Below are 17,887 nucleotides of genomic sequence, written 5' to 3' on the forward strand. Positions count from 1 at the left end.
CCTTTTAAAGAAGAGTGTGTGAAGCTGCAATTAAACGATCCAGTCTGGGTGGGGGGAGGGCGAAACGTGGACAGGGTGGTAACCAGGAGGGACAAAAAAGCCTCCGGGACAATCATAACACCCTGTTTACCATATTTGGTGACACAAAATGACGCGCACCAATAGAAATTAGGGGCGGAGCAGAAAGCGAACTTCTGGAACAGTATTGATTCCAAGAAGCCCTCGCATAACGCCAGACGAGACCTAAAAAATGAAAGCAAAGCTTATTCTCTCTGTTTCAGTTTAGGTAATTTATCTGATTCAGATGCAATGCATTATATACAGTGGAAAACATGGTGCCGACAACAAAGTGCTCGTGAAGAGTGACCATGTACACATAAATAATTAACAAAACTCTGTACAAGTTTCAAGGTTGTAATTTGGTCCTGATGAAACCCAACAAGTGATTCAGGGTTGAAAACCCTACACCCCTCCCATGGGTGTTATGCAAAATAGACTGACAGGAAGTACTTATACTACCACTGGACACAATCTCTTCTAGACATTTTTGTGATTGTAATTACATCCTTAGGATTTTTGTTTTATTTATTGTTTATATTTACATGGTCACTCTTCATGAGCACTGCATAGTTTGCTCTATATATAATGACCTATGTCTGAATTAGATAAACAACCTAATCCGGTACAGAGAGGCCTTGTTTTGATTTACTCTATGATTGTATTTGAACTTTTGTAATACAAGTTACACTTTTAAAACAGATTAGGGACTGATCACATTACCTTACAGCAACACTGTAGGTAATGAGACGAGTAAGTCCAATTAAGCAATTGTCTTGAGTATAGAGAGGGATCATGGTCAATTTGTAGGAGACTCATACCAAATGCATTTACAAATAATAATCCTGTGTTCGGTCTAGGGAATCTTCTGTCAGCACTAGGGCAACTTATAACCATGTAAACAATCTCCCAGTAAAGATAGCACATCCTGTGCATGCATGTGTTAAAAAAAGCTTTACCAATACTATAGGGCCTTCCAATAAAAAAATGCAAGAGTACTATTAGGAGAACAGCTAACATGTCCACCCCATTTGTTGGCTATGACGAATCCGAAGGCAGCTTCTTCCTGTATAAATTTGGCCATCAAAGTTTTACAATAAAGTGATGCTGAAGACACTCTACTCAGCCTGCAAAATATGGTACCAGGTTAGGAGAACTACAATGATACCATATTATAGTGAATGTACAACAATCTGGGACTCTCTAGGGACTCCGGCCTGCCCGAAAGATTCACTTGCATGAACATAAAGGCAAGAAGGCATAATGAAATGGGGTCAACTAATGGAGGCAAACAAACTAATAGGCTGGGAACAGCTCTCTTCAAGGACAAATGGCAATACATAAAAATTCAAATACTATCAGCTCAAGAGCTGGGTAGACTCACTTTAAAAAAAAGAGCCCGGAAACAAAGATCTAGAGGAAACAATGCAAGATAGTTTGATGAAAAGAAAGGAAGTAGCATGATGGTAATGGAGCTTAATAACAGCAGAGGATAGGGAAAGCACCTTGCCAGCAGACGTCTGGGGGAGAGATCTGCCGACGCTGGAGCGTTCTGACATATGGCAAGATCAATGTCTACATGTTGGTATGTTGTCAAAGCTGCACCCCTCAGGAAGAATCATTTATTTACAGCGCACAGAGCTTACTGGACGCCTAAGAAGCTAACAAAGATGAGCAAGCAAGAGGTGAAGTGCTGCCCTAAATGTGGAGAAGAAAAAGCTGACGACATACACATGTTTAGGCAGTGCCCCCAGCTCCAACGTTTCTGGTAAGATGTGGGTAAGACACTTACAGATGTGATGGGTCACAACATAGAGGTAAGCACAGAGCTAACTATATTTGGGCTACCCGGCTGCAATGAAATTAAGGCAAAATTAAGCATTAAGCATAAAAATCTGCTTTTTATTTTGATCCTACTGACCAGGAGGGAGATCTGCATTTAGTGGGTATCTAACATCTTGCTTATGCACGAAGAATAGGTAACCTCAGTCCAGGGAATAAAGAAAATGGACAGATGGCGGAGGCCTAGCAAGAAGGTAGGCTGTTGGGATATCTGGTAAGGGAAGTATGGTACAGATCTTATGGGACAAGGGACAGTATAACGTCCAATGATTATGCATTTCTGCAATAATCCACAAATAGGGAGCTTGCACCAGTGGCCCTAGGAAGCAGTTCCACTTTTGTTGGATCCAATGGGAAAGGATGAAAGGGGTCTACTGGAACAAAGGGCCCCCAGGATACAAAACCAGACTCAAGATGGTACAGAGAGAAATAAGACCCCAGACACCTCCTTTATCCCTGTTATTTGCACAAATGAGGACAAAAAAGAGAAAAAAAGCCTTGGAGGGTTATAGGGTAATGTCAGAAAAAAAACTGATGCAGAGCAGATAATTGTTTCCAAGACAGTTCAAAGTATGGAAAACTACAATGGGGTAGGGAATACTGAACCAATACAGAGCCAGGAAGGAACGTGACAGCATTGACATTTAGAAGACAACATTGAGATGCAACATTGGGGAGCAAGTCTAGGCCAGCACCGGCTATCTAAAATTAGTGGTCAACACCCTTGTTGTCTCCAGGGTTGATTTCAGGAAGACAATCTTTTTCCAAAACAATTTTATTGAGTTTTAAATCTATAACACATAAATGTCTAAAATGTACAACCATTATAAGGTTGGTTGCACATCAAGAAAGCAATATGTGACCTGGAAGTATTCAGTGAAACAGGAAAGTAATGCTTAAGAAACACAATAGGTTGCCTCCTCTTGGACACATCCGCAAGAATCAAGGTTGTAACAAGAATTGGGAAGGCATCCACATTCATCAATCGGATGTATCAATCAACAAGGCCAAAGTATCTAACCAACTGACTCCAAACCTTGTGAAATTGCCATAGGAAGCTACGACTTGCATATGCTGAACTCTCTGTTGCAATACACCAATCCATGTTTGAGCACCAGGATTCAATCCCACGTATTGTTGAACCTCCCCAATCAACTACCAAGGTCTCTACATGTTACTAAAAAGCCAATATTACAGACAAGTCTGTGGCATATGTGGGGGGCTTGTTCATCCCATTGATGATACATTAACATGAGTTTACCTCTATTCTCCAAAGAGATCCCCAAGATCAGTGTGAGCCGAACCATAACCTTTTTACATAACCATTGAACCATCGGGAAACTCCACAATGTATGAATGAATGAATATTCCTTTCTGACCACTGTCTTTCATCAATTGCCCTAGTAAATGTAAATGTTTGTATGCATGAGGAAGAGATACGTGAAGGAAGTTTTTAACTGAACCAGACTCAACTCTAAGTATATCATCACCTCCCTGGGGTACAGCCAACGCTCCACCCACTCCATATCCCTCAAGGGCCCCCCAGTTCCACCTTCAATTTCAATTCAAAGTGGTCTAACTAGCTTAGGGAGTGCTACTCTGCTCAAACATGACTTGGTCCTACCTTATTCAAACTTTGTTACAAGAAAGTCATCACTGACTTTTCTGTGCGTATCACAATCAGAATATGTAACACAGACATGAAAATTCTGTTCCTTACCCCATAGTAGCTCAGTCAAAACAATTTTTTTTTAATTATAACATACATTAATACAGTGTTTTTGAAAGAATGCGAAACAAATTATGCTTAGGAAAGGCAGTCATACTTACCAACCCCCATATTGAACCTACAGATGTTGCAATAATTGTAGCTGCTCTAGGTGTATTGTACATTAGCGCCAATTCGCCAAAGCTTCCTTTGTTGTCGTAAATGCCAACGCACCTCCCAACACCATCAGATTTTACACATATATCATAAGTTCCCCTGTTGATAAAATGTGATGAATAATTTTTAAAGCCAAAGATAATGCAAGCTAAAGAATTACAAAAAAACATGCTGTCGACCGCAATTAACAAAATACACCATGATGCACACTCCTTCAAAGAGGTTTACCTTTCCTACACAATTTTAATTAAAAATTATGAAAGTTATTTCTTGAAACTGTCGAGCAGTTCGACAGTGCTGAATGACAATCAACTGCTTTGTAGTGCAGAACTTTTTCGGGTGCTAAGACAGGCTTAGGGATAGACACTGATTCCGCCAATGAGAAAGCTATTTACCTGTAACTTTGGAACCCCAAGAGTTGTGGCAAATGCATTTATCACTTGTTGACTCTTTTCCTCCACTTGAGGCACGACTCCCCACATCAAGCAGGTTACATTTGTTTTGTCTACCTTTTTATAAGGATATAGCCAAGTATAACTCCTCTTATAAGCATCAATCCATAGACCACATCATGTTTTGGGCAAGAGTACCACTCATCATCTCTGGATAGGTGTGTGGTGTTTCCATGAGCAATGGAATCCCACCAGGGGAGCACACCACTGCAGTCCCATTGCTGTGGATGCTCATTTCCATGAGGGTATGGCATGGTCATGTGAAACTTGCCCCGCTAAGGACTGCAGAACCAGGCTTAGTGGGGCTCACACTGTCACAAGCAGAATTAGATGTTTTAGGTATTAGCAGTGCAAGAGGAAGAAAGCAGCTCTTTGGGACAACAGTGGTGTTTAGGGGGCGCATGGGTGTCCCATTACAGCTAACCACCTCTTACCTATCACCCTATCAACGACCCCACCTTGCGCTTTCACCCCCAAGAAGGACCCTACATTGGCTCTGCTCCACTGAATCCCACCGCGTCTTCAGTGTACTACTGCCATCAATCACACCTCCTATTTGCAAAATGGGCCACAGGGAGAACGTGATTTTTTTTTGTGAAACTTGTCTTCCTGAGATTCATCTTGTTTGATGAGAGCCAAGATGTTTCTTGCTGAGTTTTCAACTTCCATAACCTTTAGTCGAAGCTGTTTTTCAACTAAGAGATGGAAAATTGATAACGTCAATGAAAGAAAGCTTTGTGAATTAACTGTTACAGATTATTCCCTTCACCAAGCAGTGAATTTATATTCATACGCCAAGCATCATTTCCTATGCAAAGTTAAACCTGGGAGGTGGTAACCTGGGAATTTTAGGCAGGAATGGACCGGATTCTAAAATCCTACAGCTAGACGTCCTCTGTGGAGTTATGGGGGTCTCTCCCAAATGATTTGTACATAAATGGAGCCAAAAAAAGAATTTCATAACTATTTTCCAAATATACCTGCTACAAAGCCATAGAGCTTCAATGGTAAAACTATTTACTACTGTAAGTCATATATATACATTCAAACAGCCTGACTTTCTTAGAGCAAAAGAGCTTTTCAAAATTGGGAAAGTTTTGAGAGTTCAAAGCAGAAAGGATCTCCTACCAAAACTGGTGAGGGTATTACAAAAGGGGTCTCTCCACAGGGGGAATGATTCTTCTTGTGGTACTAAAATACATGAGAGTTAGCAAGTGCATGTGTGCTTGCTCTAAGTTTTTCAAATGTGAGAATGTATGTGTTTGTATTTTCAGCTGCAAAGGGAATTCACAAAAGAGTCTGTGATTATTCTTGGGAAGATGTGATTTAAGCATGTTTCCAGGTGTAACTTGGAAGAATTATGCCAGTTCCTGAAATGAGTAAATCTTCACCCCGCAAGGTGAAAAATCTAGTGGTGTGAAATTACTCATTTTAGAAGGAGGCCAATAGTGTTTATATGCAGTTTTGAAGACCAACTCACTGAACTTCCAATACTTCGAGGTCTGACCCAGTGGTCACAGGCATTATTTTTCAGTATCTGCTCCTAAATAAACAGCTCCTTTCAGCCACCTTTGGATTGGATGTGTTGGGGATCCAAGAGTCCATCAGCCTTAAGGCAGCCAGCCCACTGTCCACCAGTCCACTGGAATTTTCCTCTTCTCCTGTACTGATTCTGAAGATGAGGATTCACAAGCTTCTCTGTCAAATTTGGTTTCATACTGGAAGGGGGGTCTTCAAATTCGAAAACTATTGCTTGTTTAATGATATGTTATTTTATAGATGATGTAGGAGTTTGATATTTCGTAGATATTTTGTTTCCATTTTGAAGACAAATCGCTAATAATGTTTTAGTGATTCGGGTGAACTATAGCAATCATAAAATAAGAAGAGCAGCATTTGTTATGACTTGTAGAACAACGAAGAACACATTGGGTTTTGATATTATTAGCATTACTAGAACATCTTATAGAGCGTCCTGCATACTGTAAGGAATGAAGCATGGTCTTTAAAGATACACAGAAAGGCTGTAACTGATCTATCTTCTCAAGGCCACTGATAGCAAGTTGCAAATGAGGGCAGCCTTTAATGAAAAAGACCTGCCGCCTAACTTTACATAGTGACAACTCTGTCCTGAGACCAGAGAAGCGTCAGAAGAATCCAATTGTCTAGAAGAAAGCATATAGTAGCAGAATATGTTTTGAGGCTAATGAGGGCCTCTTCCATGAACAGCTCGATCGGTTAAGCAAAGAGATTTCAAACTAACTCCTTTCAAAATTGGTAGCCAATAGCGATTGTTTAATGCAGTTGAGGCCAAATACATCCTATGACACTGCAGGTACAATCTTCCTCCTGCATTTTGTTTCCTCTGTAGATGTTTACTCAATCCAGCAGGAGGGATCAAGAAGAGAGAGTTACAAAAGTCCAGGCGACTAAGAATTAGTGTGTGAAGTCCTGCATTTTGTTTCCTCTGTAGACACTTACTCAATCCAGCAGGAGGGATCAAGAAGAGAGAAGGGACTAAGAATTAGTGAGTGGACCTCCAAAAGTCTAATACAGAAAGTGGATTAAGATAACAGAAAATGTAGATAGATGGTTTACCTGTGTCTACCAAAGATAACTTATTGTCTAAATGAATACCCAGATTATGCACTGACACTGGTAGACATGGAGCCGATCTTGAGGATGTAGGCCAAAGATTGGGAAAAAAGTCACCAGTGACTCCACAAGCCAGAAAAACCAGAACTTCTGTTTTGTCAGCATTGAGTTTTAATGAGTCATCTGACAGCCAAGTTGGTAGAGCATTAATAGAGTTCTGATCTCAAATTGAACACACAAATCTGAACCTGACCTCGACTTGTTGAATGTAATTAAAAGTTGCATGTCGTCGGCATAGTTCCTGAATTGAACCCGAAGGATCAAATCAACTGGACCAATGGCTGAAAAGAGATATTAAAAAGTGTTGGACTGAGCAAGGAACCCTGAGGGACACCCTATGATACGGTATGGAGGAATATGGTTTGGCTGTGATCTAGACTCGAGGTAAGATTTCATTCACTATAGAGACCTGTTTTGAATGCCACCTCTAGACGTCTAAGTAGAAGTCTCTCAAGGGTGATTGTATTGCACGCTGGTAGAAAACTACAACTGCAAGTATAGCAACTTGGGGTAGACTGACATAATTTCCAAGATTCAGGGCATTACTCTCAAACTAATGCTGTTTTTCCTGAAGTTATATGTACACAATAGCTATCAGGTCCAATATAAAGCAAACTTCACACCTTTTATGTCTCTAGTATCTTGGTAAAAGAGGACCCGTTAGTTACCCGCTCTCCCATAGCCCTATAAGCCTAGTTGACAGTGAGGCAAATTTGATTGCAATGGTTACTAATGGACAACTGCATAATCGGCAAGAAGAAACACACAACCATATACATGGTGGTGTTTGAACTAGGATATGAACACTTGACCACACCTATTTCTTTTTTATTGATCAATGACACCGTCAGAGAACAGAAAACGATGCAGTGTGTATTGTGCTTTTAATACTTCTCTGAGGCCCCCAACACGATGGACTACATAAGACTCTGGTGCAAAATAGAGAACTTAAACACGGAGGCACAACTGTGGTCTTTCACTGGACAGTTGCATTCCAACTCCCAGCACAAGTAAAAGACCACCAAGGCAAAGGGAGCGGCCCCTTCCATACCAATTGGGGTCGAAATCTGGCACTTTTCCTTGTCCTCATTCTCTTTGTTCTGTACACCAATTAGTCTTTCCAGTTATTGACTCATGTAATGCCAAAAGAAATTCAGTCAGTGACTGTGAACTAAATACCCATACTACTCACACCAGACAGGGGAAATTCTAGAGAAAGAAGTCAGTGCAGGGATTCCAATATTCCTAAACACCTACAACGATCTTCATAGCGCAGGCAACCCATAGCCAGGCACACACACACTAAAAGTATACAAATGAATAACTGTGACCACACCAGTTTTGTTTGGAGAAAGTTACGCTGCAGGTTTATTTGATAAGGTAATGGGTTAGATTACGGATGATCCAAGGGCAGCCAGTGACGAAATGACCTAAGCTGGATGCCAGCCTGATTAGCCAATGAAGACCAGGAATATACAACCTCTGGTGCTATCATTGGGGGTTCCCCCTACATCTGGACCCCATAGTCCAGGAAAGAACTCATGCACAGAGGTGAAGCAATACCAGGCAAGCTCCCAGTTGCTCAGGCTTACCACTGCCTGTGGGAATAACGGGGCACTATCGCTTTCATCCCGGGGCCATGCCATAAGGTCTCCCGGGGTAACGGAATGAAGTCCCTACGGGATCTTTCTTTTTGTTACTTTTCACACCAAAGTCCTTTGGACTGCCGTGTAACTCTGCCTGCAAAGCAGAAAAGGGCAGTCAGTGACGATATAACCTATGCTGGTTGTCTGCCTGATTAGCCAATGAGGACAGGAATACACAACATCTGGTGATGTACTTTTGAGGGTTCACCCCACATCTGGATCCCATAGTGAAGCACAAGAGCTCACCGACAGAAGGAAAGTGATTCCAAGCAAGCCCCTAGTTGCTCAGGCTTACAACTGCCCGTGGTAATAATGGAGTGCCGTCGCTTTCATCCTGGGGCCCGGCCATAAAGACTCCCAGGATATTGGCATGAAGCCTCTATGGGCACTCTCTTGTGGTTGCTTTTCACACCAAAGTCCTTTGAATCTCCCAGTAACTCCGCCAACCCTCAGGGGAGGAAACTGCTTAGCCAATGAGGAGCTTATTGAATTCCTGCAAATCAACTCAAAGCACTTGTATAGTTGAAATGTCTCACATGACAGAGAAGCTATGTATGTTAAACTATAACTGCACTTACGATGTTGCCCTTTTACGCCCTTAACTCAATTTAGGTTGAAGAGGCTACCTCCATTCACAAATTACCCTTGCTAAGGTATTGCCCCTACATGTACTGAACTGCAATCATGATGCAATCATCTCTAAATGTTTTAGTGGTCAGTTGAATTGACCCCCGACACAGTCGGTCGAATTGATACAAGACATAGTCATGGGTCACAAGTGTACCAGCTGTACACCACAACCATCATTCATACTTAAATGCATAATTCTTGATACCGCGATGAAGGTGTCTCTACAATAAACAGGTCTGGCTTTATACATCAGGTATGTACATTTATTATACACCCAACAGGTGAAAATGTCTCAAAGTTTCATCCAATACCATCATCTTTACACTCTTATTGCTCGTTTATGCAATTTCTAAAAGGTCCCCCTTAGGGGCCGGTGTGAAACTACTGTTCCCAGAGTGCTGTATGACATACTCTATCAAGCACTGTGTACCAATTCATTATTCTATAGGTAGGGTCTGGCTATGCGTCCTCAGTTTACCCCTCATAGACAAAGACCACATTTCTGGGTTGAACCTGCTAACCATGTCAACACCAGCAGTTAAATAGGACCACACTGGATCGGGTCAATGGGAGCGAACAGCTGGCAGCAGCTGTAAATCAGCCCAACATGCAGGTCAAAGCAGGCACTTGAGTGCCGGGTAAGTTGCATCAACTGATAGATGAGTACTACACTAGGCGAAACCAGGCTGGGATTGGTGAGGCTCAAGATTAAATATACATCACAGGGTGCTAAGTTGAAAACTTCCATCACACCCTAGTGGGGGGCCACTGACCGTTCTGCGTCATACCATTTGAAACCCAGTGCTGAGAGGGATCCTTCCCATGCCAGACGACAAATAATCTTTAGTGCTAGATAGCCTCCGTGCACTGCTCTAGTAGGGATAAGAGGCTTCACCCTCACAAAATATAGGCAAATTGAATGCAGGACTGATATCCAATTAAAGCTGCACAATGTTTCCACATGGCTAACTGTGGGGCCTCTGCTCACCCAAACCTAGTCCTGGCTGGACCTGAAAAGGAGCCTTGCCCAGGGTCCCCATAAAGGTACCTCTAGTATTCTGCTTCATTTCCTGTCCATATTAACTGGAAACCCATCACTCATCCTAAAACCAGGAACTACTGAGGTTGTGTTGCACTGATGATGCCCTACACTCAATCATGTGTAGCCAGGTACAACATTCCAATCAGGGTACTGCCAAAATGTAGACAACTGGGGAAGCTTTGTAAAAGTTGGAACCTGGAATAAAGTGTGTGCACAAATGTTCATGTGATTCCTAACATTTCTGGACATGCAGCATGTTTCGTAATAAGTTGTATCATAATTTATCCTCTGAGCCAGGACTTGAAAGCAAAACAAATAAGTTCTACCGAAGCTGTATCTCAGTGACCCTAAAGGTGTATCAGGCCCATTGCTGGAAATTCAAGTAGGGTACTGCCAAAATGTAGACAACTGGGGAAGCTTTGTGAAAGTTGGAACCTGGAATAAAGTGTGTGCACAAATGTTCATGTGATTCCTAACATTTCTGGACATGCAGCATGTTTCGTAATAAGTTGTATCATAATTTATCCTCTGAGCCAGGACTTGAAAGCAAAACAAATAAGTTCTACCGAAGCTGTATCTCAGTGACCCTAAAGGTGTATCAGGCCCATTGCTGGAAATTCAAGTAGGTTTACCAAATGCAAGATGGGAACCCTTGCCACAATACATTTGTCCGCATGGTGGGGTACAACAGCCCCATTAATAAGACATGCCTTTGGCATATGACATGAGTCTTAAGCCTGTGGACCTGAGAAAATGGTTTGTTATGTCATGTTATGTTATATCCTCTTGTATAGCGCGCAGCTGCCCCAGCAGCAACCTTTGTGCCCCTTACCTCCCTAACCATGCCATGTTCCACCTTCCTGTGCCAAGAATCTCTTTTCCTTATTTTTTTTTAAAATCATACTACTGATTTCCTCATATTGACATGGCCTATGTCCAGTACTGAAGAGTGACTTGAATATTAAGAACACTGACTGAAACATGATTAATGGGCTGTTGTTAAGTGTGTTATTGTGCTTTGGATTTCCGAACCCTAATTTCACAACCTGGGTACCACTTGTTTAGAATTAAATGTTGTAGGTGTGCCTGGTTAGGAATTGTGGGTGGAGTTATGCGTAATGGATTTCTATTGAAACCAACTCCCCATCGCCGTTAAGGATGGAGTGGTGAATCCCTGTTCCAAGTGTACACAATCTTTTTTGTCCCGATTACCATGTTCCAATCTGATGGTGTGGCACAAGGAGTTTCCCTTATGCAATATCCTGCCTTGAGGCCTGCATCCCATGCAAATCGCCACGCTGTAAAGAAGTGCTTGGTTATAAGCAGGCCCCATGGAATAATGCAGCAGGAGAAGTCTAAATCAGTGTTTCCCAAACTGGGGTCCGAGGACCCCCAGGGGTCCGTGAAACATTCCCAGGGGGTCCGCAGGCAGCATTTTTAAAAGCACTGCAAAGTTCCTTGTAAAATTAGTAGTTTTCGAGCAACTATAAAAGTATCAAGAAAATGCCAGTGATTAATGTAACTGCTGGAGAGAGATGAGAGTTTTGTCCAGTGGCAGCTTTTACTTATCTAATGTGACACGGAGGGTTAATATGCCACTGCAAAGAACGTCTACAATGCATTTTAAAAAACAGTATTTTATATGCATAGGGCAGTGGGTTACTAATTTTGTCACAGAGATTCTTTTGTCACGGTGCAATTCATAAGGGACAATCGTAATCTAGCACAGTGTCCTATAAACTGTCATCAAAGAGCTGCTTTCAAACTGCATGGTAAAAGTTAGCAACATATGTTTATTCCCAGTCTATCATTATCCTGATGCAGCTATGTTCCCACTTCCTGCACATGAACAATTTTGTAATGCTGTTTTGTCACTTCTATGTGTGCTGCCTAATGCAGCACACATGGAAGTTACAAAACGTCATTTTTATTAAAGATTGTTTATGTGCAGGAAGGGTCACCTTCCTGAACATAAACAATCAAAGGTGTTTTGCTTTTTCTGCTCAAAAAATCAAAAACGAGGAGAAATAAGGTATTTCTCCTCATTTCGCCAAGTTAAGACCAGGTTTTTCATGGTCTTAATTTTGGTGCGGTCTCCTATTTAAGCTGCCCTTGTAAATAGAGGGTAGCGTCAAAATCAATGGGTGTTGGAGTGAAACGCCCACTGCAACTCCCACTGCCCAACTTTTTCACGCTAAGCATTGCATGAAAGGGGGCCTTATTTAGAAGGCAGCGTTAAGCAACAATAAGTGGCTTAACACCGCCTTGTAAATAAGGCAAAGCCCCTATTGCCACAGGAACATCGAACATCGCAAAAAGTGACGTTCCCATGGCGATAGGGTCTTGTAAATATGCCCCTAAAATCCTTACTAATTCGAGTATTTGTTTTGTGTGCACACGTGTGTTTATTTTTTTCGAATTGCTGTTTTAATGTTTGAAATGTAAATCCTACAAATTGCTTGGGGGTCCTCGGCTTCCAGTGGTGACTCAATGGGGGTCCTCAGGAGTCAAAAGTTTGGGAACCACTGGTCTAAATTATATGGCAGGGTTGACTAAATTATGTGGGCAGAATAGTCAAATTATGTGCCGAAATGCAGTCCATATTGTTAAAGTATTATGTGAATATTTTGGAATTTTTCTCCATGATAACACAGTCTTTTCAAAGGTTTCACCACAATAGGAGGATTTTAACATTCAATCAACAGCAATGCACTCCCGAATGGTGATCAGTCAACCTTTGGGAAGGACCTTCCAATGAGCGGCAACACGTCGCCCCATTTTCCATAACTTTTGATAATTTTGAGCTAGAAACCTTTTTTAAAAGTTGTTTTTTTTAATAAATCTGCAAATTATGCAGCAGTTAATAAATAGTGTGGTTAATGCAGCAAGCCCATAATTATGCGAAAAATGAAGCTGCATTGCATAATGCCAGTGGTCCTGGGTATAAAAGAAAATAGTCATGTTGTGATCCGGCGGGAAACCAACTTGTGCGTAGGTGGGCAGTGCTGGGGGTTAACCTCTGGGTAATAAATATTTAAGCACATATGTAATTTGGCCACTTGCCAGTGTAGGTAAACAATGATATGACAAAATGAACATCGGATGTGTGTCACGCTTGCCCTCCCCTCTTCCAACGATTGCAACTTTGTATGACATGAGGGTTCCTCTGCTGTGTGTGGATTGCTGCTTTATATTTGATTGCTTCTATCCAGGGTCACTGGAATGATGTAGCAGGGGAGAGCCACATTTTGCTGCATGGCCGTCTAACCTGCCGCAGGAAAAGCAAACTATGCAGCACTTTTTGTGATAGTCCTACTTCCTTATTTTCTCCTTTTCACTCCTGTTGACACTGTCTGGGCATAGGGTGTACCTCAATAGAACCAGTTTAGCGCACATATAAAGCAATAATCAGCAGAAGTTGGCCAGTCAACCTGTACAAAGGGTCTTTCCCTACACCACCTGCTGCTGTGTTTTTGTAACTTTTGAAAAGTTTGAGCTAAAAACATTTAAAAAAAATAAAAAATCTGCAGGTTATGCAGCATATGGTGGATTATGTGGCAAAGGTGACAAATCCATAGTTATGCGAACAACCCCACCCCCAAAAAGTTATACCTTATATGTTAAACCGTATAGATTAACAAGAACTTCTGTCTATCCAACCAAAGAGGATGTGGTCCGTCGGCTGCGCTGCCGCCTCTGGTGCAGCAAACCAGGGTTCGAGCCTCGAGGTCGCGTCCACATCCTGTGTTTCTGGGCAAATCACTTAATCTCCCCGTGCCTGAATGTGTAATGTAAATACGGTGCTATGTAAAGCGCTCCAATACCTTCGGGTCGAGTTCGCGCTATATAAATATGCAACAACAACAAAAAAGCTTGAACCACACGGTGCAGACTATTTGGCCACCTGGTGCAAGAGTTGAGTGCCTGTCAGCAGAAATGGCTGCTTATCGCACTACAGCAAGTGCTCTATTTGTTTAGTTAAAGATGCACCATGCACACCTTTTGTGCCTTTCAATAAATAACGAAGAACGCTCGGTGTTGCTAAAAAGCTGGGGGCATCCATCGTGTCTAGGCCTGTAGCCTATGTCCAGTGGACAGGACTCTAATTGGAGTGGATTCGCTGTGGCGATTTGCTCAAAGAGGACGACACCTTGCGCTGTGCGGCATATAACGTGGGACCTACACCCCGGAAGTGACTTCACTGAAGGGGTTTGACGAAAGAGAAGAGCGGATGGAAAGGTGTACGGCCTGGCAGGGGAATGCTGCGCTAATCTGCTGCCCGCCAAATTGCCCCCTGCGTGCGGCGCAGGCAGCCACAGAGCTTGCACTCTAAATGCCTCATAAACCAAGATAAATGCGGCGAACTGTGCTAAGAGAAATCATAAACAGGCAAACAACAAATCCCTCAAACTATCCCAGCTTAAAAAAAATCCAAGCATAGAATGAGAGATGAGACTCGGGCAAGATGCGAATAATTTCTTCATTTCTACATAATAATGACAGACAATTGCAATGATATCCCACACAGATATTCAATCACAAAGTGCTAAGCCCTTGGTTCTCCAGCAACCTGCCAGCAAGTTATCACGAAAATGAAAGCATTGTCTTTTCTGGCCAGCTCGCACAGTAAAAACCCTCTAAAAATGTCCTGATGGAAACTATCTGACAACAATCCTAATGTAATGGTGGTGAAAAGGCCCATATCTTTGATCAGTTCATCCACCCTAGAGAAGGCAGGCCTATATTCAAAAGTACCAGGAAGATCGCTCTTCCTAACAGCGGCGTGGCGTGGGTTTTCAGCACCCGGGGCAAGGCAAGTATTGCACCCCCACTCTGTGGACCCTCAGCACTTCCTGGAGCAACATTTTAAAAGAAAAAAAATTGTAGTGCAATTTTCTTTTAAAATGTTGCACCCCCTAAGAATTTTGCGCCCGGGGCAACCGCCCCTGTTGCCCTACCCAACATATGCCACTGCTCCCTAAACAGCAACTCGTTTCTATTTCTGCCAGACACCTAGATGAAAGGAAAGAGCCACTCTCGTACAGGTTTTTATCATCACTGATCCGCAGCGGTCACTGAGGAAGGATCGTTAAATATTTTCAAATAATTTCTACGCCATTCCCCTTCAATCATGTGAACAAGGAAAAGCACACATGCTACTTTGAAGCGTTAGCATGAGGCAGATGGCGGATATTGCAGGCGGTAACATGTAGCTTGCTCGTCCAACCGTAATCCAGGAGGCTGGTAGGAGCAAAACCTGTAACCAATGAAATCAATACAATTTCTTTACAGGGGGTTGGGCTGGAGGCTTCCGCACTATTCGATGATGCTCTGGGCTGCTGGCGTTAGACTGCCTGAGTCGCCTTCCATTCATTCAAGGTCTCGGACTCCCACATAAACCTTTTAATAAAGTAAATATCTTAAAACACAAAGTATAATCTGGGTTTGGCCACTTTTCTGTAGCACAGCAGACCTCTGTGGATTCATATGTACTATATCCTCAAATCATAAGCGGCCTTGCTATCCCTCACCCAGCCCCAACAAGTAATTTTTAATTTAAAAGGCATTAGAACTGTCATGCACGGAACTACAATTCATTCCTCAGTCGAAGCAGCTGTGGTTTAAACAGGGCAACTTTGACAGTGAAACCAGTTCCATGCCTCAAGACAAGGCTGCTTGGCCTCAATGGAGCGTTTATAAATGCCAGTTTTTTCCCCTTTAACAAATAGTGGTTTTGAGACAAGGAAGTGAAGGAGATATGTAAACATACCATATCTATGGAATGGGTGCAACTCCTATTCTAATTTATGCAGGAGGCAACACCAGAGGAATCACCCACGGCCACACAATCTCAATCCCAAACTTCACCCCTATACCCCATTGAACAAACAATAACCAACATGAGGCAACCGTGTGACACATAAAACCACTGTGTGCTGGGGCACTACCAGACAGGCACCTCCGTCCCCGATGGGAGACACCCCCCCCTCGGTCCCGCTCTCCTCCCACTGCAGACACCACAGCACACTAAAAGCAAACCAGGATCAGCCACATAACAGACAGTTACCCAGATACATTCCGACGGCTCCCCAAGCCCTCCCCCCTTCCTCCGATCCCCCCCTACAGTTAACAGTTCTATGTTTTTCCCCAGACACCCCCGAAATCGGCCTACCTAAATTGGGTACACAATCATGGACACTATACAAGAAGGTTCACGGGGATAGAGATGGGGACTGAACACCAACCCACGCCTCTGGGAAACCCACGTAAGCAGGCTCTAAGAAACATACCAATACAAGTAAAATCCGTCTAAACGGTAATCCCCATTTCATCTCACTGTTTCTTACCCGTGATGCATGTTATATGATGGGATAGTTGTTCTGTGCTGCAATGAAATCATCCAAATGCCTGCACTCACCTGTCAACATGTTGTTAATAATGATGTGTAACTATGAACCATGAAATGTAAAAATCCCAATAAAGACATTTAAACAAAAAAAAAAAAAAAATAGTGGTTGTGGAGTGAGATATGCTGCACATGAAAGTGAAGGATTTAAAGAGACATTGCTCAGCATCATGGCTCTCAGTGCTGTCATAGCCTGGACGCAATATCCTTCTTCTGTGCCTTCCAGAGAGACCTGACTGAGCTTGTCTCAAGCAAGCACTGTCTCTTCCCTGATGAACAGTGTCTTTGACTGTCTTGGAGGTCAATGACGACGCGCACAGCTCCATTGAAAGTAGCACCCTCAGAAGAACATGGCCGCACCTAGGGCACTGAGATCTTTCTGGTACCCTGGGGTCGCTGGTGGAAGATGGGGAAAGTACTGCATAGGCAGTGTCCTTGGATACTAAGTTCTAGATGAATGCATCCCCTTCGTGGCTCTCACGTCGGTTCCCCTGACGATGAAGCAGAAAGGGAGAGAAGTGCTTCTTATTTGAAAATGAAGAACTATCAATTCACATAAAAGAGGTCACCGCACCATGCTTACACTAAGGTGCACGCCTGCATGACGCATACAACGAAAACACTCCTTTGCAAACGAGAAATGAGGCAAGGGTAGGAGATGCAGTTCATCTCTTCCTTCACTTGCAGTCAACGTTTTGAAATACTAGTGCAATACATTATTAGGCCGAGTGGCAGGAAGGGCCTCTGCAACAACACTAAAATGAATGAAGTGTTAGTATGCAGGGGGAACTAAAGAGCGGGCAATCAGGCGCCCTACTGATGTCTGTTGCATGAAGGCTCCATAAACGTATGAATGATTCGTGTTAGCATTTGTGGGGTTCTAGCTATTCTTACCTACAGACTAAATATTACATGGGCTTACCCATTATCATTCCCTAGCCAAGCTTTGATAAGTTGTTCTTTTTATGTATGAGTGCGTGTGTCTGCAATCCCTAATGAGAGAGAGAGAGAGAATGTGTGTGTGTGTGTGTGAGTGTGTGTAGATCCGTGCTCTTGTTGGATGCCTGAGCAACTATCGACTGCACCCTTGAGTGAAGCATCATTTAATCCTGCAAACAAAGCTACCTGTTTCCAACTTCAATTGCAGTGTTTATTGAATCCCACTTCAACATTTTGTGTTTGCATTTTTTTCTATAAAAAGTCTGTTAAAAGGGTTTATGAGAAGAAATGTTAGTCTAATGCTTATTTTACCATAATAGTATATTATATTTG

At 42.6% G+C, this 17,887-nt stretch overlaps 1 protein-coding gene across 2 annotated transcripts in view; it reads right to left on the reverse strand.

Moving 5' to 3' along the window:
* PRKAR2B (protein kinase cAMP-dependent type II regulatory subunit beta) overlaps positions 1-17,887 on the reverse strand; it is a 343,470-nt gene that overhangs the window by 89,271 nt on the left and 236,312 nt on the right. For both annotated transcript variants that reach the window (XM_085654132.1, XM_085654133.1), the window contains exon 6: positions 3,730-3,883. In XM_085654132.1, the coding sequence (XP_085510258.1) occupies positions 3,730-3,883 (154 nt within the window). The remainder of the gene's footprint in view (positions 1-3,729; positions 3,884-17,887) is intronic.

The sequence above is a fragment of the Triturus cristatus genome, chromosome 4_1, assembly GCF_964204655.1.
Source record: "Triturus cristatus chromosome 4_1, aTriCri1.1, whole genome shotgun sequence".
NCBI classification, from domain to species: Eukaryota; Metazoa; Chordata; class Amphibia; order Caudata; family Salamandridae; genus Triturus; species Triturus cristatus.